General features: G+C 43.1%; 1 protein-coding gene across 9 annotated transcripts in view; it reads left to right on the top strand.

The window, feature by feature from the left end:
* The window catches only part of CELF4 (CUGBP Elav-like family member 4), an 892,259-nt gene that overhangs the window by 87,209 nt on the left and 780,231 nt on the right, over positions 1-24,819 (top strand). For all 9 annotated transcript variants that reach the window (XR_014711730.1, XM_084628820.1, XM_084628815.1 and 6 more), the window contains exon 2: positions 21,685-21,767. Coding sequence is in view for 8 of the 9 variants with exons in the window: in XM_084628820.1 (XP_084484946.1) it covers positions 21,685-21,767 (83 nt within the window). In the remaining variant the exon portion in view is untranslated. The remainder of the gene's footprint in view (positions 1-21,684; positions 21,768-24,819) is intronic.

Genomic DNA, 24,819 nt, shown 5'->3' with positions numbered 1-24,819 from the left:
GCTCATCTGCTGGACTGACTTGTGCACGAGGACATTTACTGTGCCACTGTGTTGTGATATGATGTGCTTGTGCTGTAACACAATGTGGTGATGGTCCCTGGAAATTGTTTCTTGACCCTTTAATGGCCAGCAAGTTAGGTATTTTGACTATTGGATAATGTAGTGGATGAAGGCTTGAAAAGTGAATAGCCTTATCTGCCATTTTGGACATGAAGCTACTGTAAGATTGATCCTTGTAGCCTCCATCTCTGGTTAAGAGTCTTTGAAAACACCAGGTACTAGCATGCAATCCAGTGATGTCTAAAGATAGGGAAAAATGCCTAGGGATGAAACTCCTCTCTGGCAATAGGATAGTTTAGCCATGTCTACAGGAGGAGATCTCTTCAGCCTGGAGATGCCCCCATCGAGGGCCTGGGAACCTTCCTCCATCTGCAAGTTGAATGCTCTCCTTGTAACCACAGAAACGCGATCTGTTGCAACTAAATCAAGTGACAATACAAATAAAATTAATAATGTTTGGTTCCTGTCAGAAATCATACCAGTTGTATTAAGAGATTGGCAGGCAAGACTGTGAAAAGAGGATTGACAGGTAAGTGACTGGGAGATTTAGAAAGAAGAGGAGGTGCTGAGAAACAAAACAATACTTTTTGCTTCTAGTGCAGGAGATACTTTCATTATTTGTAATAATCGACGTATCCTCCGTGTTCTGAGGGGACTGTTTTCTTATGACGTAGAAACCTCCATGCTTTCCTGCCAGTTTGCCCACTGAGCTTCTCAGTAGCCCACCTAAGCTCCCAAGGTGACAGCCTAGTTGGGGTTTCCAGGATCTAGGTTTATCTCCAGCCTACCAGGTGGGATGAGGAGGAGCCTGGAAGACATGGGAGCATGGGCTCCCAGCTCTGTGGCAGACCACTAGGGGGGCTGGCCCTGAACCAGGCACTTGATGGCTGCCAGGATAGCTTGGAGCCAGGGCTCCATTCCCTTTCACAGAGAAGGTGGAAAAGTTTGACTCCTTGCCCAGATGCCAGTGCCTTGTGCCCCACCCTATCACAGCAACTGACAGACATGCTCCTACCCCTCCTCCAGGCCAGGTGTCTCCACTGGGACCACTGCAAGGCAAGTCTGAGCTGGGCCAGGGAGCCCCACTTGCTTCCCTGTGGCCAGCCCTATCCCATGTGCTGCCGTGAACATAAGATTGGCCACAGTGGATCAGACCAGTGGTTATTCTCTCCTGGTATCCTGTCTTCATACAGCAGCCAAAGCCAGGTGCCTCAGAGGGAATGAACAGAACAGGGTAATTGAGTGATCCATCCCCTGTCGTCCACTCCCAGCTTCTGCCCGTCCAAGGCTAGGGACACCCAGAACATGGGGTTGCCTCCCTGGCATCTTGCCGAATAGCCATTGATGGACCCATCCTCCAGGATCTTAGCTGGTTCTTTTTCAAACCCAGTTATACTTTTGGCCTTCACAGCATCCGCTGGCAATGAGTTCCACAGGTTGGTTGTGTGAAGAAATACTTCCTTTTGTTTGTTTTAAACCGGCTGCCTATTAATTTCATTTAGTGACCCATAGTTCTTGTGTTATATGAAGGAGTAAATTACACTTCTTTATTCACTTTCTGCACACCAGTCAAGATTTTATAGATCTCTATCATATCCCCTCTTGTTTGTCTCTTTTCCAAGCTGAAAAATCCCTATCTTTTAAATCTCTCCTTGTATGGAAGCTGTTTCATACCCCTCATCATTTGTGTTGCCCTTCTCTGTACCGTTTCCAATTCTAATATATCTTATTTGAGATAGGGTGATCAGAACTACATGCAGCTTTCAAGGTGTGAATGTATCATGGGTTTATATAGTGGCATTATGATATTTTCTGTCTTATTTATCCCTTTCCTAATGGTTCTTAACATTCTGTTAGCTTTTTTGATTGTCACTGCACATTGAGTGAGTGTTTTCAGAGAACTATCCACGATGATTCCAAGATCTTTCTTGATTGGTAACAGCTAATTTCAAGCCCATCATTTTGTGTGTATAGTTGGGATTATGTTTGTCAATGTGCATTACTTTGCATTTATCAACATTGAATTTCGTCTGTCATTTTGTTGCCCAGTCACCCAGTTTTGTGAGATCCCTTTGTAACTCTTTGCAGTCTGCTTTGGATTTAACTATCTTGAGTAATTTTGTATCTGCAAATTTTGCAATATCACTGTTTACCCCTTTTCCCACATCATTTATGAATCTGTTGAACAGCACCAGTCCCAGTACAGATTCCTCGGGGACCCCAACTATTTATCTGTCTCTAGTCTGAAAACTGACCTCTTATTTTTACCCTTTGTTTCCTGTCTTTTAACCAGTTACTGATCCACGAGAGGACCTTCCCTCTTATTCTATGACTTCTTAATTTGCTTAAGAGCATTTGGTGAGGGAGATTGTCAAAGGCTTTCTGAAAGTCCAAGTACACTATATATCCACTGGATCATTCTTGTCCACATGTTTGTTAACCCCCCTCTCTCATTTCTGTCCCTCGACCTCCATGCGTGTGGAACCATAGCGGGGTCCCACTCTTGCCTTGACGAGATACTGGGTGGCTGGACTGCGGAAACATAGATCCTCTCCCCCCCAAAAATATTTCCATTGTGGGGACACTAGCCCCCCTTTGCCCTCTCCCCTGCTTAAAATGCTATGTATAATTGGCTGTTTCTCAGAATCAGTATCGATATCCTTACCAAAAAGCTTTGGATCAATGAAGGTTAAATTCAGAGAAGTACCTGAACGTATAGCTATGACTCAACCTAACCATTTGAGATGTAGTTTTCGCTACTTGTAGAGCACTATCATGGCCCAGAATTCTTATCTTGTTTGTTCTAAACAGGCTAAGCTCTCCTCTCCTACTTTCTGACGTCAGCTGGGGTTCTCCAGTGAGTTTCAGCCTCCCAGTCACTCAGCAGCTGTTCGCTATTTATATCCTCACCAACGGAACAAAATAAAAGAAAACTGCATCATTAATGTGTGTTTGTTTATGTTTCCAAGCATTCACTAGCCAGTGATTCTGGCATTCGTTCACTTTAGAGATGGAAAGATAAGACCTGTTAGGTCATTCTGTCCGTCTCCCAGCCAGTAAAATATTGTTCCCTGTGGTAGGTTTATCATTGCTTTGTCCAGTTTTGAATGACTCTAGCAGAAGGGCTTCCACCAGACCTGTTGGGAAGACTAGCCACACTCCTATAGATCTTAGTCATTAAAAAATATTTGCTGACATTCAGCCTATAGCTTTATTTATTTGCTTCCATGCCCTTCTTCCTAGTTTATGTCCCCTTGGACCACCCTGAATAACAGTGAAGGAGGGGAAAACAGGGCCAATCAGGATGCCTTGTTAGCCATTCTGGTGCACTCGTGAGATTATACTAATGTGTCAATGTACTATGTCATTGAAATCACTTCCTGTCTGCTGGAATCAATCTCAGTCAGAAAAGAACTCAGCGGCCGGCTGCCTGAGTATGACAATACCAAAAACAGAGTGGAAGATTGACCAGTCAGCCTTTGATGGATTGTCACTTAAGATCTCTTTCCACTCCAGTCACTTGACACTGTGATTGTTTAGAAGAGGGCTGGCTTTTTTTGAGAGAGAGGTTCTTATGTATTTAAAATCAAAATTTCTCTCTGTTTGGATGAAGGAGTGTGCTGAAGTTGCAGTAAGAGGGAATCATGAAAATCAGACATGGGTGAAGGATGGTTAGGTCACCAGGTGCACTTTGCCTCAGTCTGTGCAGGATTGCTCTCTGCCTTATAGTCCCCATTGCTTGGCATAGTGCCATTTTCTGTGTCTCGGGGAATGGAACTTCCATTACTTCCCTTATTGATTCATTGACTTTAAGGTTGGGAGGGACCATTATGGTAATCTAGTCTGATGTCCTATGTAGGTCATAGAATTTCACCCAGTAATTCCTGCATGGAGCCCAGTAACACAAGCCTGAGCAATGTAGGTTCTGAATCAGGGAGGTCGTGACCCCCAGCGAGGTTGGGAATGGATTCAGACACTTGCAACCAGGCTCCGTTGTATAAGGCTAAAGGGCAGAGAGCCCTTTCTCTTCCCTTTGTAATATGGGGTCATGGTATGGAAAAAGTTGAGAATTATTGAACTAGGGCATATTATGTAGAAAGACTTCCAGCCATGATTTAAAGGCTCCATGGGATGAGGAATTGCCTTTGTAAGACTCTTCTGCTGTTACAATTGCTTATTATGGTAGCACCTAGAGGCCCCAGTCAGGAAATAGGGCTACATTGTGCTATATACCATATAAATGTACACACATCCAGCATGATCACTGCCCCCAAAAGATTAAAGACTCAGAGAGAGAACAGCTAAAATAAAAAAACAGACACTGAAACCATGACTTAGTAGAAGCTAGGCTAGGAAGCTTTGCTGATGTCCAGCCTAAATATTCATTTGTTGAATTTCATGTCATTACTCTAGTTATTATTCCCTAGCACCATCCCAAACAATTCATCTCCGTATGTAGTGTTTGCACCCTTCAAAGCTTTGTAGCTGGCTATCATCTATCCCCCTGAGTCATCATTTAGCCAAGCTTAGTTCTATTGACCTTACTTATAATTGGAAAAGGTGCAGAGAAAGGCAACAAAATGATCAGGGGTATGGAACAGCTTAAAAAGATTAAAAAGACTGGGGCCGTTCAAAGAAAAGGAGTACTTGTGGCACCTTAGAGACTAACAGGTTGATAGGATAGAGGTCTATAGAATCATGAACAGAATGGAGAAATTGAATAGGAAAGAGTTAGTTACCCCTTCATATAACACCAGAAGCGGGGGTCACATGTTGACATTAGGAAGCATCAGGTTTAAAACAAACAAAAGGCAGTACTTCATAACATCCACAGTCAACCTTTGAAACCCATTGCCATGGGATGTTGTGAAGGTCAAAAGTATAACTGGATTCAAAAAAGAATTAGATAAGTTCATGCATCAGTGGCTATTAGGAAAGATTGTCAGGGATGCAAGCCCATGCTCTCGGTGTCCCTAAATCTCTAACTATGAGAAGTTGGGACTGGGTGACGGAATGGCTCACCCAATAGTTGCCCTGTCCTGTTCATTTCCTCCAAAACATCTGGGAGTGGCCACTCTCAGAGACAGAATACTGAGTAGATGGACCATTGGACTGACCCAGTGTGGTTATGTAGAAGTCAGTCCTTCTGGCCCACTAACCATGTTTATTGCTCTTCTCTAAATTCCCTTTGTTCTCTCAGTGTCTTTCTGGTGCTCAGAACTGAAGACTGCCTCTGCTCCGTGATGCGATGCCTCTTTCTAGACTTCTCCCCACCACCTTCACCAGACCACATTTGCAAGATCGTGCTGGTCCACCGTCACCTATAGGTGTCTTTTGGCATTACTGCTTTTCAAGTTCCTTCTTCCAGCTGAATTTCCAGATGTTTTATCCTTGGGTATTTCCTGTCTGTATTTCTAACCTCTCTAGGGGCTGAATCCTTTAAGGTGCTGAGAGCTGTCAGCCCGCCCCCGCCCCACACAGTATAGCTTAAAGGCACTGAACGTGTAGCTGCAGTGCTCAGCCTGTTAAAGGATGCAACCTGTAGTTCGTTTGCAACACCGCCCAGTTTTGTGTCATCTGCATATCTCATTAATGTGCTATTTACTCCCTGTCCTAGATCATGACTGTAAATAAGAGCAGATCTATTGCCCCCCCCAGCTGCCTTTCCCACCTCGATGCATTGCCACTTATCACACGTTGTCCTCCTGCCAGAGCACCTGCAACTCTTCTCAGCAGCCAGCCCAGTTAGAATTCATTCTCAGAGGAAGGTTTTTGTGAGGCGCTGTATCAAATGCTTGACTACAGTCTAGCTGCGTCCCATCTAGTCCATTCCTTTCATTCGCTAGTTTCATAATTCGATCAAAAATAAGTGCCATCAAGCTCTCTCTCTCTCTCTCCACTAGTGACACTCTAATTCATCTTTTCCATTTGTCTGGAAGTTGGACTTCCTACCCTTCAAACTGGCAAGAGCCTCTTTTAACTTAGGAGACGGGGGGGGGTTAAATTACACAGATCTTCATGCAATTAATATTGCTAAGTTTCTCTCCTTCCCAGCCCCAAAGATGGCTGCTTTGTACCTTTGTGGAAACTGGAAGCCGTCGGGCCTCTCTCTGTGTAGCCTAATTCATACACCCTTTGTGATCAGCTTGCAGTGCAGGTACTCAAATACTATGGTGATAGGCATGGCCTATATATCTAAATTGGTACAACAATGCCGTCTCTCCGGTCTCCACCTCACAGGATTAAGGACTGTGAGGAGCTGAGGTTCTACAGTAATTGGGGCCATATAGGTACCTAAGATAGACAGGTCTGTGTCTTAGCTAGTGAGAGTTATTTAGACTGTAAGCTCCTCGAGGCACTGTCACTCACATCACACATTTTCAGCACTTAAGAGGAAGGATGGTCTTAAATTTAACACTCGAGTACTGGGTTCAATTCTGTACTCTGCCACATTCTCCTGAGTCACTAAATCTTTTTTCTCCTGCCTGCTGTGTGTCTTGCCTAGCGTAATTACATCTTTGAGGCAGGGACTGGCTGCTGTTACGGGTTTGTAGTGGGCCTAGCACAATAGGGTCTTGACCTCTGTTGGTGCTGCTGTAATTCTAATAATTAACAAGTAATGTGGCGAATGTCACTTTCTGCAAACTCTTGGTTCTGTTGGCTTTTTACTTGCACCGCGAGGTAGAACGCCAGAGTGGGGATCACAGGTTTTGGTTTTACTACCAGCCCTTCCAGTCATTTTCTGTGTTGAGGTCCAGGACACTTGCTGTGCCCCATTTTACACAGTCCTAGAGAATGTTTACTGTGGTTTTACCTCCGTATGAGGCCTCGTCAGTGCACTGACTGCAAAGCACTTTGTAATCTGCTACTGAAGCATGATTTATAGAATGTGCTAAGTATTTCACAGAAGTTGGGAGACTTTTAGCTCCTTTTGATGATCTTGACCCATTTGGTAAATCATCAGTTTGGCAGTGACTAGACAGTGGTACAAAGTGTAAATCACCTTATTATACTGAAACCTATCAATTAGGGATGAGGCAAAGGTCACTGTAGGCTAAGACTAAACCATGAGAAATTTCTTTCCCAAAAGGACACTTTTAAAGAGAGATTCCAGAGATTGAAAATCAGGGTGTGCAAAGGGAATGATTATTTATTATCTGCATTGTGGTTGTGTCAAGGAATGAACCAAGAATGGATCCTCACCATGGTAGGTACTGTGCAGCATAGAATAATAAATAGTCCCTGCTCCAGGGAGCTTACAATCAAAATAGACATGACAGACATGGGGTTAAGGAAAGGGATGGAACATGCAAGCAGGGATGGCTAGCAAACCTCATGTTAGTGCCAGGATTCTTGGGCGGGGCGGGGGGGGGGAGTTAATTCCTTGGCTGAGGTTTTGTTAAGAGAAGATTAGCTAATTGGAAGGATGAAGGGAGGGAGGGGAACAGGGCAGGGGAGAAGAGATGAGAGAGGAAGCAGTAAGGTATAAGGGACAGGAATGGATTGATACTGAGGTGATAGCAGGAGTGAAATGGAGGAAACAGCCAAAGAGCAGCAGGGAAAAAGTGGCCACAATCACAACTGTAGAAAGCAGCTTACGTTTCTGGTACATTCGATAATGACCTGACGCAGACCAGGGAGAGCGCTTTTACATTTCACCTTTCTGGCTCCTTTGCTAGGCCTGGCTTATTTTTGAAAACTCATTATTTAAAGAAGGAGAAACTAAGCATTTGGACCAACATGTCAATCTTTTCTTACCTCAGCACAAATCTTACTTCTGGGTGAGCTGGGACCATAAGAAGGCTATACTGGGTCAGACCAAAGGTTCGTCAAGCCCAGTATCCTGTCCTCTGACAGTGGCCAATGGCAGGTGCCCCAAAGGGAATGAACAGACAGGTTAGCATCAAGTGATCCATGCCCTGTCACCCAATCCCAGCTTCTGGCAAACAGAGGCTAGGGACACCATTCCCGCCCATTGTGACTAACAGCCATTGATGGACCTATCTTCCATGAACCTATCTAGCTCCCTTTTGAACCCCATTATAGTATTGGCTTTCACCATGACCATAACATCCAGGATCAGGCCCTGAGTTCAGTGTCTGAGCAGTGTAGAATTTATTCAGACTCACGCACTGCCAGATCCTGTGATCTGTACCTCAGACAAAATTGAGTAAACACTATTGTGATGAAAGGAGCATGTGTGTTTTCAGCAGAGGGAAGTGCCTTGTTAATAAACCAGAAACTACACATACAAGTTGGTACTACTACTGGGTGTAGTTAGATTAACACTGCTAGCTCCTCAAATCCCTTCCAATGCAAAGACCAAGAATCAAGTGCAGGGCAGGATTTGGCCTTAAGTGAGTACGTGCGTGAGGTGGGATAAGGAGAAGTGTTGCGGTCTGGATTAGATTTAAAATGATCTTCAAAGCTAAATTAGCATTCGGAGTCACAGATACTGGAATTTTACAAGCTGTTCTCATGAGATTTTAGTCCCAAATCAGACTTCTCTTGAAGTCAGCTGATCCTGTGAGATTTCAACCAGCTTGAATTGTGAATCATGTGGGTTCAGTTGTTCTCAGAAAACTTCTGCCACCTTGGTCTGAAAATCTCACGAGAGAGAGCTGCTGCTTGCACAGAAGCAAAAGTGCCAGGAACATGCTAATGTGCCCTTAAGGTATGATCCTTATGTGTTCCTGGCATTGAACATTGAATAACTAACCTTTGTCTGACCATAAAGACTGTATGTATGTGGTCTGCAGTTCCTACAGTTGCATCATCCATGAATGATCCTTGCAGACTTCTCATTGCTCATTTCATCATGGGATGAAAATCCAAACTCCTATTGTGTAGCTAATTCTGAGAAATAATGGGAACAAAAGTTGGGTCCCAACTTTAATATTTCTTCACAAGGGGGTTGTGCCGTTCACCTGGGCAAACTATTGTGTTACCTTTGCTCTTGGTTTGGGGACTGAAATGCCAGGCTATGAGGAAGCCAGACATGGCAGAGAGAGGGATCAAAGTTTTGGTGGTGGTCAGAAAGGGCCATTTGATTTGGGCCATTTCAAAAGGCAGCTGGAGGACCCAAGGGATGGAAAGTGCCAATTTTTTGAACTCCAAGTCACTGATAATGAGGCTGCTGATGGATTATTTGAGAATTCTGGAAACATGGGAAGCAAAATTGGAAAGAGTCCCTGAAAAGCAAGTAGGACTGATGATCAGTGATGAGGGGAGGGGAAAAACAGTTTGAGAAGCATCTAGGAATATTTCAGAATCCACTGAGTGATTCAAATGCTACTAGTAACAGAGAGAACTCCAAAGGCAGGACCCAGAACAGCAGGTTCAGAGCCTAATTAATTTGCGCTCACATTTAGAAAAGGATTTAACACATGATGAGCTGAACACAAGTGACAGAGAATGATCAGATAGATGGGTGTAGCTGGAAGCAGGAGTACAAACCTCTGCAAGCAAAGCTCTTGCAGAGCAGTTCTTACCCGACTAGAAGCAGGAAGTATTGTTATAGCATGGGAGACGCTCTTCTTGCTGGGTTTCAGGCCAAATTTGTCAGTATAAGTAACTTTTGCTTACACATCTGGGCTATTGGATGCTTCTACAAAGTGAAGCCAAACTGACACTAATGCAGTTCACTTGTTACTGATTAGAGTACAGCTTTGTTATCAAGAGAGGAGCCTCTCATTGCGGCTACTGATAGAAGTTAGGTGTTGCTGAACCTGAGGAAGGATTTTGCATGATTGGACTTTGTCTATTAATGTATAATTTAAGGGATAATACGTGCAATTTTAGAGGAGTTAATGATCTCTTAGAAATGTTAACTTTTGTGTTTCCTGACTCTTTGATTCTTAATGTGCTACATGAATGAAGGTTTTGGCTTGTGTGTGTGTAAATATAATATAATATAATCAATTGAATGGGAAATGCTGGCCTTCTAAGACTTGATGGCAAACAATTTCAAGAGGAAAAAAAATGAGCATTCCACACAACAGGGCTTTTCAAATGTTAATCTGCCTTGTGAGGAATCTGACAGAGAAGATGATGTCCAGGAAGATTTATATGCCTGTATTTCCTCCAAACAGTTAGCACTCCGTGGTTATGGTGGGGTGGAGCTAGGCAGAGGAGGTGACAGCTCCAACCCTGTGAATGGTTCTTCACCGAAGATGCTAACTTTCCTTAAAGGCACTTAATCACTATGAAAACACCGGATAAAGAAATTAGATACAACATTTCTGATCCCAGGAACACTCCGGTGATCAATGCTTGAAGGATACGCTCTAGACTGAGAAAATTAGAATAATTTTAAACACAGAGAATAAGATCCAGGATAGCTCAGAGGAAAAAGGTCCTTTCTCTCTCTGAATTTCTAGACTGGAGGCATCATCTGAGATGATCACTTCAATAAGGGAGTTCTAACTGGAAACATCTTTTTTCTCTCTGTTGGTAGTTGAAATCTCTTTTTTTTGACAGAGGAAGGATTGGGCAATAGCCTGGATTTTGGGAGACCTGGTTCAAGTCCCTTCTCCTCCACAGACTCTGTGTGTGACCTGGAACAAGTCATTTAGTCTTTCTGGGCCTCAGTTCCCCATCTGACTAATGGGGATAATAACACTGCCCTGCCTCTCAGGTGTGCTGCAAGGATAGATAAAAGATTGGAAGGTGCCCAGATCTATGGGGGCCATGTAAGTACCTAAGACAGATAGACTTTTCCTTATTTTCTTGTTTGTACAGCACCTGCCATGATGGCGCTCTGGTTCCTGCTTGGGGCCTCTAGGAGATATCAAATAGGGACACTCAGGGATGCTTGATTAACATGTTTTATTTTTCATTATTATTATTATTATTATTTATTTAAATAGAAACATGACAGGTTGTGTGTGTGTGCGCGCACACACAATTAATTTGTGCACTTTTCACAAACTGATGTAGGACACAAATAGGTTCAATTTGTGACCCTCCCTTTGATATGAAATCCTTGAAGAAGCAGTGCAAACAGCGTATGCTTCAAGAGAAATTAATCAGCCTCAAATACAACGATGCATCACAGGAACAAGGAGTAATGGTCTCAAGTTGCAGTGGGGGAGGTTTAGGTTGGATATTAGGAAACACTTTTTCACTAGGAGGGTGGTGAGGTACTGGAATGTGTTACCTAGGGAGGTGGTGGAATCCCCTTCCTTAGAGGTTTTTAAGGTCAGGCTTGACACAGCCCTAGCTGGGATGATTTAGTTGGGGATTGGTCCTGCTTTGAGCAGGGGGTTGGACTAGATGACCTCCTGAGGTCCCTTCCAACCCTGATATTCTATGATTCTATGAAAAGGTCTGACCTGATAGAAACTGCATCAGCAAGTCTGCTGGTTAGTCGGCCTAGGTCGGTGCTGCTTTTGAAAGTTCTGTTAATAGGTTTTTTCCCTTGCTGAGGCTCCAATTCTGATCTGAGTTAACCTGAAGTAACCCCAGAAGGTGAAAATGGTTATTCTGGTTTGACATTGATATAACTGAGATCAGAATCTGACCCATGGAATCTCAGGTGCGAGGCAAGATATTATGAACTCAGTTACACCAGCGTATCTTCGGAGTAATGGTGCTGACTTCTATGGGGCTTCTCTGGATTTACACCCATGTCATTGAGATCAGAATTTGGTTTATAGTGTCGTGGCTTTCATCTGAGGATCTTAAAGCACCTTGAAGAACCGACGTATACATGGAAGCACAGAAAGATTAAGGGCCTGAGCTAAAGCTGACTGAAGTCAATGAGTGTATCTCCACTGGCTGGGAGCTACACTTTAAGTGACTTGTTCACAGGCACACAGCAAATAAGTGGAAAAGCTGACACTCTGGGTTGTGTTCTAGCCACTAGGCAGCACTTCCTCACCCAGAAATAAAGGTGTGACCAGCATGTATATAGCATCAGGTGTATAGTTACAAGCATGTTCTGTATGAGGTTATGTACAGAGATAGAGAAAATCATATAAGATATCATAAAACATACATCAGCCAAAGAAACAGTCGTGACTTGCTAAGTGCTTGTCCTTTGGTCTAAACAGTGGGCAAAGGAGAGAGGCTGTGCCAGGATACTTGTGGCTCTTTGCCAAAATAAAGCAAGGAAGGGGGAAAAAGCCCTTAATTACAACTATTAATAGTTGGCCAATATGCATCATCTTCATCCTGCAGATATATCACGGCATTATTACTAGAGGTCCAGATAATGCACAATCCCTGGGGTGGCTGAAGAAGAACAGAGAAAATAGAAAAGAGATCCCTGCCTATATATAGCTGAACACCACTGGCTATGTGAGCAAACTAATTCAGTTCAGTCTGTGGTGAGATGTCAAGCAAAATGGTTTTAGATTCTGTGGGCCAGATTCAGATTTCAGTGACACAGGCATAAATCAAGCATAATTGAGGTGGAGGGTAACTCTGGATTTCCTCGGGCATTGCTCGGATCAGAATCTGTGCCCATGACTGTGTTTCACCCCCAATTTGTGCAAATTCTTCAGGGGATTCGTTATAGGGTTGGAGTCACCATCACCACCACATTATCTACATGTATTCCATGCAATTATTATTTTATTGAATTCTCTGGAGGTAAAATTAAAATAGAGCTTTTCTTTTTCCATCTCTGCTTCTGTTTTTGTTTCCCCTTCTCTTTAACAACCCAGTCTCCCAGGAGAACACTTGATACATCCTCATGCTTCCCAGAGACTGCAGTTCAATAGGCTGAGAGTTAATTAACATCTGGGAGTTTCCAGATGTTTATGTACTATCGCAAAGAGCTGGCCATTGCTAGCAAATGAACAGCCAGAAAAAGGTGATCCAAACAGAGCACCCTTCAGTTAATTAATATGTGTCTGGAAAATTCAGCATGGTCCAGAGAAGCTAAATTGAAATTAGGAATAACTAAGAAAAACCCCTTCATTATCAACAAATAGTTGATTAGATTTTTTTTCAAACCCAGATATAGTTCCTATGCACTGTAGTCATGTATTCTCATTGTTGCCCATACAGTTAGCTGACAGAAAAAGGCACAGCCTTCAGCCTACCTTCGTTTATAAGATGTACTTCAAAAATACCATTAAGTGAGGATACTGTATTGGGCTGGATGACTCAAGCGATTTGTTATAAGGTATGAAGCCTTTGTCTATAAGTCAGGTTCAAGTCCAGTCCAGGTTGCTGAAGGCAAGTTGTTCTGTGAAGTGAGTTGTTGAGTAGAATGGCTCCAGAATTTTTCATCAAAATAATTTTTAGCAGAATGTAGTTTCTGCAAAATTGAAATTTTTGTATGGAAAATTTTGTTTGTCTTTTCTTCAATTTTTCTGTCTGGAAAATCAAAAAATGTTTAGCTTCAGAAATGTTTATTGAACTGAACCTTAATGTTTAATTTTGAATCAGTTCAACATTAGACCTGCCTGTGTTTCCTGAACATTTCATATGTGTTTGAATATCTAATGCCGTCATTGTGACCTATGGGCTGTACTCTTTGGCCAGACTACATTTCCCATGATGCACCACAATTTCTCTTCTGACCAAGCCACATAATATATCATATTATTCACATGACTGTGAGTGCATTGTGGGAGATGTCATCTGGCCAAGAAGCACAACCCATAGGAGACAATGGTGGTAAGAGACACCAGAACTGCAACTCCCATGAGGTGACACAGTGCCATTGGTTTCAGAGTGGTGGCCTTGTTAGTCTGTATCAGCAAAAAGAACGAGTACTTGTGACATCTTAGAGACTAACAAATGCATTTGAGCATAAGCTTTTGTGGGCTAAAATCCACTTCATCGGATGCATGTAGTGGAAAATACAATAGGAAGATATACAAACACACACACACACTCACAGACCATGAAAAAATAGGTGTTGCCATACCAACTATAACTAGAGTGATCAATTAAGGTGAGCTGTTATCAGCAGGAGAAAAAAAACTTTTGGCGTGATAATCAGGATGGCCCTTTCCTAACAGTTGACAAGAAGGTGTGAGAAACAATAGGGGGAAAAATAAGCATGGGGAAATAGTTTTAATTTGTGTAATGACCCATCCACTCCCAGTCTTTATTCAAGCCTAATTTAATGGTGTCCAGTTTGCAAATTAATTCTAATTCAGCGGTTTTTTGCTGGAGTCAGTTTTTGAAATTTTTTTGTTGTTGTATTGTGTCTTTTAGGTCTGTAATCGAGTGACCAGGGAGATTGAAGTGTTCTCCTATCGGTTTTTGAATGTTATAATTCTTGACATCTGATTGTGTCCATGTATTCTTTTACGTAGAGACTGTCCAGTTTGGCCAATGTACATGGCAGAAGGGCATTGCTGGCACATGATGGCATATATCACATTGGTAGATGTGTAGGTGAATGAGCCTCTGATAGTGTGGCTGATGTGATTAGGCCTTATGATGGTGTCCCCTGAATATATGTGGACAGAATTGGCAACGAGCTTTGTTGCAAAGATAGGTTTCTGGGTTAGTGGTTCTGTTGTGTGGTGTGTGGTTGCTGGTGAGTATTTGCTTCAGGTTGGGGGCTGTCTGTAAGCAAGGACTGGCCTGTCCCCCAAGTTCTGTGAGAGTGATGGGTCATCCTTCAGGATAGGTTGTAAATCCTTGCTGATGCGTTGGAGAGGTTTTAGTTGGGGGCTGAAGGTGACGGCTAGTGGCTTTCTGTTGTTTTCTTTGTTGGGCCTGTCCTGTAGTAGGTGACTTCTGGGTACTCTTCTGGCTCTGTTAATCTGTTTCTTCACTTCAGCAGGTGGGTACTGTAGTTGTAAGGATGCTTGATAGAGATCTTGTAGGTGTTTGTCTCTGTCTGAGGTGTTGGAGCAAATGCAGTTGTATCTTAGAGCTTGGCTGTAGACAATGGATTCTGTGGTGTGGTCTGGATGAAAACTGGAGGCATGTAGGCAGGAATAGCTGTCAGTAAGTTTCCGGTATAGGGTGGTGGTTATGTGACCATCGCTTATTAGCATTGTAGTGTCCAGGAAGTGGATCTCTTGTATGGACTGGTCCAGGCTGAGGTTGATGGTGGGATGGAAATTGTTGAAATCATGGTGGAATTCTGCAAGGGCTTCTTTTCCATGGGTCCAGATGATGAAGATGTCATCAGTGTAGCACAAGTAGAGTAGTGGTGTTAGGGGATGAGAGCTGAGGAAGCGTTGTTCTCAGTCAGCCATAAAAATGTTGGCATACTGTGGGGCCATGCAGGTACCCATAGCAGTGCCGCTGACTTGAAGGTATACATTGTCCCCAAATGTGAAATAGTTGTTGGTGAGGACAAAGTCACAAAGTTCAGCCACCAGGTTTGCCATGACATTATCGGGGATACTGTTCTGATGGCTTGTAGTCCATCTTTGTGTGGAATGATGGTGTAGAGGGCTTCTACATCCATAGTGTAGAATGGCCAGGATGGTGTTTTCTGGAAGATCACCAATGGATTGTGGTTTCCTCAGGAAGTCAGTGGTGTCTCAAAGATAGCTAGGAGTGCTGGTAGCGTAGGCCCAGGGTCTGAGGAGAGAGTCCACATAGCCAGGGAATCCTGCTGTCAGGGTGCCATTGCCTGAGATGATGGGGCATCCAGGATTACCAGATTTATGGATCTTGGGTAGCAGATAGAATACCCCTAGAACCCTGACCAGGGGTATTCTATGTCAAGGTTCCTTCCCCACTCTGAACTCTAGGGTACAGATGTGGGGACCTGCATGAAAGACCCCCTAAGCTTATTCTTACCAGCTTAGGTTAAAAGCTGCCACCACCAAAGTGTTACACAAAGAATAACAGGGGAAGTGCCCACTTGGAAACGTCTTCCCCCCAAAATATCCCCCCAAGCCCTACACCCCCTTTCCTGGGGAAGGCTCGATAAAAATCCTCACCAATTTGCATAGGTGAACACAGACCCAAACCCTTGGATCTTAAGAACCATGAAAAGCAATCAAGATCTTAAAAGAAGAATTTTAATTAAAGAAAAAGTAAAAGAATCACCTCTGTAAAATCAGGATGGTAAATACCTTATAGGGTAATCAGATTCAAAACGTAGAGAATCCCTCTAGGCAAAACCTTAAGTTACAAAAAGATACAAAAACAGGAATATACATTCCATTCAGCACAGCTTGTTTTATCAGCCTTTTAAACAAAACGGAATCTAACGCGTATCTAACTAGATTGCTTACTGACTTTACAGTAGTTCTGACCTGCATTCCTGCTCTGGTCCCAGCAAAAGCATCACACACACAGACAGGACCCTTTGTTTCCCCCCCCCACCCCTGTCCAGCTTTGAAAGTATCTTGTCTCCTCATTGGTCATTTTGGTCAGGTGCCAGCGAGGTTATTTTAGCTTCTTAATCCTTTACAGGTGAAAGGGTTTTTCCTCTGGCCAGGAGAGATTTAAAGGTGGTTAGCCTTCCCTTTATATTTATGACAGGGTGTGTCTGTGCAGATTTGTTCTTGTGCTTTTCAGGGAGTTTCTTGAGCAGATGGTGTAGTTTCTTTTGGTAACCCTCAGTGGGATCAGAGGGTATTGGCTTGTAGAAAGTGGTGTTGGAGAGCTGCCTAGCAGCCTCTTGTTCATATTCCGACCTATTCATGATGACGACAGCACCTCCTTTGCCAGCCTTTTTGATTATGATGTCAGAGTTGTTCCTGAGGCTGTGGATGGAATTGTGTTCTGCACAGCTGAGGTTATGGGGCAAGTGATGCTGCTTTTCTACAATTTCGGCCTGTGCACATTGGCGGAAGCAATCTATGTAGAAGTCCAGTCTGTTGTTTTGAACTTTAGGAGGAGTCCACCCAGACTCCTTTTTGTAATGTTGGTAGGAAGGTCTCTGTGGGTTAGTATGCTGTTCAGAGGTGTGTTGGAAATATTCCTTGAGTCGGAGACGTCATAAATAGGATTCTAGGTCACCACAGAACTGTTTCATGTTCTTGGAGGTGGAGGGGCAGAAGGAGAGGGCCTGAGATAGGACAGATTCTTCTGCTGGGCTAAGAGTATAGCTGGACAGATTAACAATATTGTTGGGTGGGTTAAGGGAACCACTGTCATGGCCCCTTGTGGCATGTAGTAGTTTAGATAGTTTAGTGTCCTTTTTTCTTTGTAGAGAAGCAAAGTGTGTGTTGTAAATGGCTTGTCTAGTTTTTGTAAAGAGCACTTCAGTCTCCCTGGTCACTCGATTACAGACCTAAAAGTCGCAATACTACAACAAAAAAACTTCAAAAACAGACTCCAACAAGAAACTGCTGAATTGGAATTAATTTGCAAACTGGACACCATTAAATTAGGCTTGAATAAAGACTGGGAGTGGATGGGTCATTACACAAAGTAAAACTATTTCCCCATGTTTATTTTTCCCCCTACTGTTACCCACACCTGATTGTCAACTCTTGGAAATGGGCCATCCTGATTATCACGACAAAAGGTTTTTTTCTCCTGCTGACAAGAGCTCACCTTAACTGATTACTCTCATTATAGTTGGTATGGCAACACCCATTTTTCCATGTTCTCTGTGTGTGTGTGTGTGTGTATATACACACACACACATCTATATTTTCCTGCTGTATTTTCTACTACATGCATCCGATTAAGTGGGTTTTAGCCCACGAAAGCTTATGCTCAAATGCATGTGTTAGTCTCTAAGGTGTGCAAGTACTCCTTGCTCTTTTTACAGTGCCATTGGTAGATGTAGTGTGATATCGAATTGATTGTTTTGACATTGTTCATAGCTTTTTATTCTATGAAGATAGATAGATAGATATAGATCTTTCATCCTGAATTGGGATGAAAACAAATGTTGAGATATCAAAATTACTTCCAAGAGGGGAAATTCCTTTTTTGCTCATCTCTACTTCTGCGTCTGTCTAGTTCCTTAACACATTTTAAAAAATGTCCTCACAATCCGCACCGATTTAGAAGTCAAGGCATACAGACAGCCACGGGGTGACTCCTTCAACTTCGAGCCAGGTTTGTGCCACATTGGCAAGAGGTATGGAGAAGTTTGCATTGCTGCTGTCTGCTCTCTTTCATTGTTTGGTGGGAATGGGATAACCCTCTGGTGCCATTAATCTTCCACTCTAAATTCACTTAAATATTTGTTTCTTAAAAAGGTACCACTGAGGCTGTGCCATCAATTTCCCTAATGAGAGGCTGTCAACATAAATTATAACTCTCAGGCACGTTGTGTATTATGGAGCATGCTGAAAAGTTACTTCAACAAGACTTTTTTTATTTATTTTTTTTTTGCCTGAAACATTCATTCCCTTTCTTCCCTGGTGCCGCGCCATGTGCGAGTCACTGATTAAATTCCCTTCTTCCATTTCAAAATCTTGATGCCCCGAGTGCCTTGTTTGGGGAGCCAGTGACATTTTGATGCCCTCCGTTATATACAGCGTGCCTGGGACTTCTTTGCAATTCCAGGGCAGGCACATATAGCTGTGGAAGGGATTTCATTTTGGTTTCTTCCTCCTGATAACTCATCACACTCTGGCTGGATCTCTGAAGGAAATGCTGTTTTTATAATGAAAGGAGGGGCCTTCTGCCTGAGACATCTGAATTATGGTCACAGCGTGGCCAGCATTGCAGGGTTTCATTATTCTAAGCTGTCGTCATAGCCATCACAATAAAAGGAAATATATAACTACCATGATGGAAGCTTTACACTATATAGTTTCATCTCTATAACAGTGTGCTATGATGTACCTAATTAGACTGTATCAACTGGTCCAGGTCTGCTCCCAAAGGGAGATGTTCTTATTGTGTCTGGTCAGAGAGCTCTCTGCTTATGATTTATCACTGAAATTAAATTTAAGCATTGTTTCCCATTTGATTATCAAGCTGTAGGTGACTTTTAAAAAACGCTTTTCAATCCATTACCCTCCACTCCCCACCCATGAGCCTTCACTGCCACTGTCCCCACTCTTTCCCAAAATAAATAAAATCACACACACACACACACACACACACAGAGCACCACTGGAAGTTGAAAGAAGAATTGAAGGGTACCAATTAGAGAGAATAAAATCATTGCTACTCAGAGCTGTTCTGCCTCCTTTCCTTACCTTGCTGCTGTTTTACTTCTGACGTGCACAGTCATTGATGCATGATACATGTGAACAGTTGGAATATACGAAAAGGAGCCGTCCCCCCACACACAGACATTAGATAAGATGATCCAGCAGGTGTTTCCCATCTCTGATTCTAACAATCATCCAATTTGTGGGAGTTAGTGGGGTGAGTTCTTCAAGAAAATATTTAGAAAACTACCTTTTAACTTATTCCATCCTCTAACCCAGTGATTCTCAACCCATGGCCCATGGAATGCTCACAGCCAATCAGCACACAGCTGCGGGCCATACAGGTAGTATTGGATGTGGCCCACATAACATATCGTTGGTCGCAAATGCAGCCCACAGTGGTATCTATGTTGAGAGCCTCTGCTCTAACATATTCTATTTAGAACTTCTTAAAAGAGAAAAGTGACCTATTTTATTTCTTCTGTGTTAGCACCTAAGAACCCCAGTCAAAGATCACCACACAAATAATTTAAACACCACACAAATAATACAAAGGCAATTTGTGTCCCGGAGAGCTCACAATCTAAGATTTAAACAAAGTGTGACAGGTGAATAAACAAAGAGGAGCTGGTGGATCTATGTATACTTATTCCTTCCTCAGCAAAGCGGGATAGACAAGATGATCTCTTTAGGGCCTGTCAAGGTTCCTTCCCCACTCTGAACTCTAGGGTACAGATGTGGGGACCTGCATGAAAACCTCCTAAGCTTACTTTTACCAGCTTAGGTTAAAACTTCCCCAAGGTACAAACTATTTTACCTTTTGCCCTTGGACTTTCGCTGCCACCACCAAACATCTAACACCGGTTACTGGGAACGAGTCCGTTTGGAAATGTCTTTCCCCCCAAAATCCTCCCAAATCTTACACCCCCTTTCATGGGGAAGGTTGGAAAAAATCCTCACCAATTTGCATAGGTGAACACAGACCCAAACCCTTGGATCTTAAGAACAATGAAAAAGCATTCAGTTTCTTAAAATAAGAATTTTAATAGAAGAAAAAGTAAAAGAATCACCTCTGTAAAATCAGGATGGTAAATACCTTACAGGGTAATTAGATTCAAAACATAGAGAATCCCTCTAGGCAAAACCTTAAGTTACAAAAAGACACAAAAACAGGAATATCCATTCCATTCAGCACAGCTTGTTTTCTCAGCCATTTAAAGAAATCAGAATCTAATGCATATCTAGCTAGATTACTTACTAAGTTCTAAGACTCCATTCCTGTTCTGTCCCAGGCAAAAGCATCACACAAACAGAGAGAGAGGCTTTGTTTCTCCCTCCCCCCAGCTTTTGAAAGTATCTTGTCTCCTCATTGGTCATTTTGGTCAGGTGCCCGCAAGGTTATCCTAGCTTCTTAAGCCTTTACAGGTGAAAGGGTTTTTCCTCTGGCCAGGAGGGTGTTTAAAGGTGTTTACCCTTCCCTTTATATTTATGACAGGGCCCTTCCAGCCCTCTATTTCTGTTATTCTAAGGCAAGATAATGGAACATAAATAGACAGTTGTTGAGAAGACTTCCCCTTTCCTTCTTCCCAGGTTTGGAAGAAGCTCACAGTTTGATGGACAAACCATCTAAAGCTTGACTGGTCAGATATCTCCAGTCAAAGAAGCTGGGGTGGGGGCAGAGACACAGGTTGTAGTTGTTTTGTAGTAACTTGCTGGGAAAGTGTCCTGTGCATGATAAGCAGTTCTTGTGCCACAGTGACTGGCAGCCTTTCCGTATACTCCAGTAAAGGGGAATAATCTGATCACATTGCATGCACAACTAGGATATTGCAACATTGGCCTGTTGCATAATGAGGTTTTTTACTTTCCTTTACCATTCTACCATGGCAGGCAATGGCCCCTGCAGTTGATAGGCTGTCCCGCTAGATGGACCAGTGATCTGATCCACTGTGGCAGCTCTGACTTTCTAATGCTTTCTAAAGTGATACGATGTTTGGATCGTTCATCTGGGCCTCAGCGTAATTGCCTTCGTATGTCTGGCTTTGAGCAAGCGGGGAGTGCCAGGTGGTTATTCTCCAGTGTGAATGCAAATGGGGGGTTACTCGGGGATGCGAGCCAGGTTAAGTGCTATGTGTCATCCTCTGCAGTTGGAAATCCCAAGTCCTTGTGTGCCCCTTACTCTGGATGCATGGTACCAAAGGGGAGCATGAGGATTTAATCATGGTCCACAGTGTGCTTAGGAGATCTTGGTTCCACACTCCACTCCTTGTCCGCATTGCTGCAACTTGGTAGGAATAAAATGTCAGTCCCATATCAACAGCCCCATTAATGTCGGAGTGGGTTCCTCTCTGCACCGCATCCTGCTCCATGCTTTTACCCAGCATGGATAAATGCAATGAGGCGGAATCACCCCCCCGATGAGCACGTGCTGGTCACACTTTCCTGTTATCGTGAGAGCCTGGGGAAAGGGATTCATTCTATTCCTGGGAGAGTATCCCACTAGGGAAAGGGAGTCTGCAGCTCCCTCGCTGGAAAAGCAAGAAGCTGAGCATTGTTCTGCATCCTGCTCCTAAGCTGATCCACACCGAAGCTCTGTACTTAACGCAGGGTTGTCTTTCGTTTGCAGGGTGTGCCTTCCTAACATACTGCGAAAGGGAGTCTGCCCTGAAGGCCCAGAGTGCGCTGCATGAACAGAAGACACTGCCAGGGGTGAGTCCAGATTGCTGTTTTCATCTGCATTGGGTTGTATATTACGTTCCCATTTGGGGGTAGGATGATTAATGACTGTTGTTGCTCGGATGAGTCCATATTTGCATGGGGCTATAAAATCAAGGTGCCACAATCCAGCCTAGTCGTTTCCAGACGTAGCAAACCTCAGCTTGTTGTTGTATCCAGAAGCACACAGCAGAAAATAACCCATTTGGGGCTGGATTCTGCCACCCTTTGTCATGTGAGAAAGAGGCTTTAGGGCTCAGCCTTCTGATTCGTGCATGGACATGTGTATATGAGGTAACACCTCCACTTCCCCGCCCCTCCCCCCCTCGACAAAGCAAGGCGTGGTGGCAAAAAGAAACGGTTTGAATTATTGAGTTATCACAGACTGAAAACGTATTCTTCATGACAAAGTGGTTTGACTCAGTTGCTTTAGTATTCAAGCAGCTGTAGCAGATTGGAAAGGCAGTGAGACAAGGAGAAAAAAGAGAGAGAGAAGAACATGAGATAATGAGGAAAATTATTCACATGAGCAAGATCTGAGGTTCAGACAACACAAGCAGAACTAAAAATAGAAACATCACTCTGAGGGGAAGACCTGGCCTGCAGGGGCGGATTGAGACCAGTCCTTGGGTTTCTCAGGCCAGTGGTAAGGGTTGGGGGTGGGGGAGACACGGGAGTGGTTGGTGTACAGGGACAGGGAGAGGGAGAAGCACAGTGCAGATCTGATTGCAGCTGGAGGGAGTATCTCTGCCTGCTCTGTCTCATGTGGATAAAGGATCAAGGACTCAGGAGGGACAGAGATGTGTCCATAAAAGTCAGGGGGCAAGGGGTATGTGTAGAATGAAGAGGCTGGGAGGAAAGGTTTACCCATAAGTCTGTACACTCAGAGTTTTGAACAAGGCCTGCATTACTTTAATCTACCCCTGTATGCAAGCTGGGAGTTGCTATCACTAGACTCAAGTTACTCTCAACTGCTGAGAAATTGTTGTTTCTCCTGATATGTCCATGGCCCTGTATCAGTCTCTAGAACTTACCTATCTTTTCATCCCCTTACCAGTGCAGATGCCCACACGCTCACTCGTTCGGTGCGATCTTTGTCATAATGGGTGTGGTTTGTGTGTGTATGTGTGCGCGTTGTTCACTAAGAATACCTTCACGCCTGGTGACAGCTCCAACAAACTAGTTCTTCTCAAAAATATGAGTGGCTCTGGTTGCATTGTTGCTACTAAGGGGTGATTCCTTCCTGTTTATTTTCTTTTTAAATCCATGCCGTCTCTGTGCCTGGGCTACCAACTAAAGAGTGTGTGTGTACGCACATACTCACAAAAGACAGATATTTAGCTTAGGGATGTTTCAAATAACAGCTTCTTTGTTTATATTTTATTGAGCTTGTTTTAGAGGCATACGCATGCAAAAACACAGGGATCAAGATTTTCAAACCTGAATCCATAATTAAGTGGCTAAATTGGGGTCCTGATTCTCAAAAAAGGTTGTTTATTTAGTAGAGCCATTCACTGGGAGTTGTTGGATACTCAGGAATTGAAAAGCAGACTATTTTAATCATGCCCAGAGCTCATATCATTCCCATGAGGTCAAAGTCATGTCTCAGTGAGGCTGGTGTAAAACTGGAATAACTCAACTGAAGTCCATGAGAGTTGCTGGGTGCTCAGCACTTTTGAAAATCAGGTGAAAAATTATTTGCCTAAATATGGAGTTTGAGAGCCTGATTTTAGACACCCAGATTTGTAGTGGCCAAGGTGTATGTCTGTATGTCTATATAAACAACAAAGCTCTGAGGGTGAAATCCTGGCTCCATTGAAGTCAATGGCAAAGCTTGTGTTGATTGCAACAGGGGTAGGAGTTTATCCTTAAGGTTTTATGTCTGATACTATGAGGGTCTGAGTACCTCTAGCTTTTATCAATTCAAATTCTGACCTCATTTGCAATGCTCTAAACCCAGACTAACAGCATTGACTTCAGGAGAGTTATTCATGTTTAACACTGGCTGTAATAGTGATCAGAATCTGACCCCGAGGGCAATGATGAAGGCTTTGTGCTGAAATAAGTGACCAGAATTTCAAATATACTGAGCACCCACCAGAGCCTTTGGCTTCAATTCCAATTATTCCTCTTGGGATCAAGCCCTTCTTTCTCCCACCCAACCTGGCTGCAGACACCTTTCCATCAAGTTCCTGAACTCATCCTCTGGATGATGTTTCTCTAGTTTGTTTCAGGGAACCAGCCTTGTCTTTGATAAGCTCTCATGCCAGGATATTATTTTATGGCTCCTATGCAAGTAGCAGGGGAGTATTTTATGATATACCTAACTGGGCTTGATGACATGCACTGGCAATATTAAGCATAATTCATCACCATAAAATGAGAAGCATGCCTTAGGTCAAGGGTCAAAGTCCTCTCTGACATGAGTTTACAAACAATACATATATAACACATTCCCTTCACCTGCTAGTTTCTGTGACACAAACAATACTACTGAAGAAGCATGAAAATAATTAACAAGCCAGGTATAGAAAGGGGAAAGTAATACATACAGTAGATCACTGAATTGAGGCTTCCCCCCCCAGTAAATTATACAGTACTTGCTCTTGTATTACTACTGCATGCATATTTCTGTTATAAAACATAGAACTGAGTCATTTGTAATAATATGCACATAAATGCAAATGTATGGAAATGATGAGGCACCAGAATTTTGTGCATAGATCCAAGCTCCTGCCTCTCAGCTGTGTATCACTGTGTTTTTAGTGGAGTGGTTACATGCACATATTTTACAGTAATTACTTTCTGGATGTGCTTTGTAAGATGACAGAAATATGTTTCACATATTTTCTTGTTATATGTGAGATATAAAGTCATCTTGTGGAATAATCAAAACACTTCTAAGCAGGTGTGTGTTGATTAATAAAGTCTTTATGGTCCATTTTTTAGGGGGAGAGTTGTGATAAATATTTTGCGGGAAGTAGAACGTAATGTAAAATATCAACTTGCTTGTGAAATCTTCTTCAGCCCACTGCTTGGGACAGTT

This window comes from Lepidochelys olivacea (assembly GCF_965140295.1).
Source record: "Lepidochelys olivacea isolate rLepOli2 genome assembly, chromosome: 5".
NCBI classification, from domain to species: domain Eukaryota; kingdom Metazoa; phylum Chordata; order Testudines; family Cheloniidae; genus Lepidochelys; species Lepidochelys olivacea.
The sequence above is the reverse complement of the archived record's forward strand: the minus strand, read 5'-3'. Positions and strand labels throughout refer to the sequence as shown.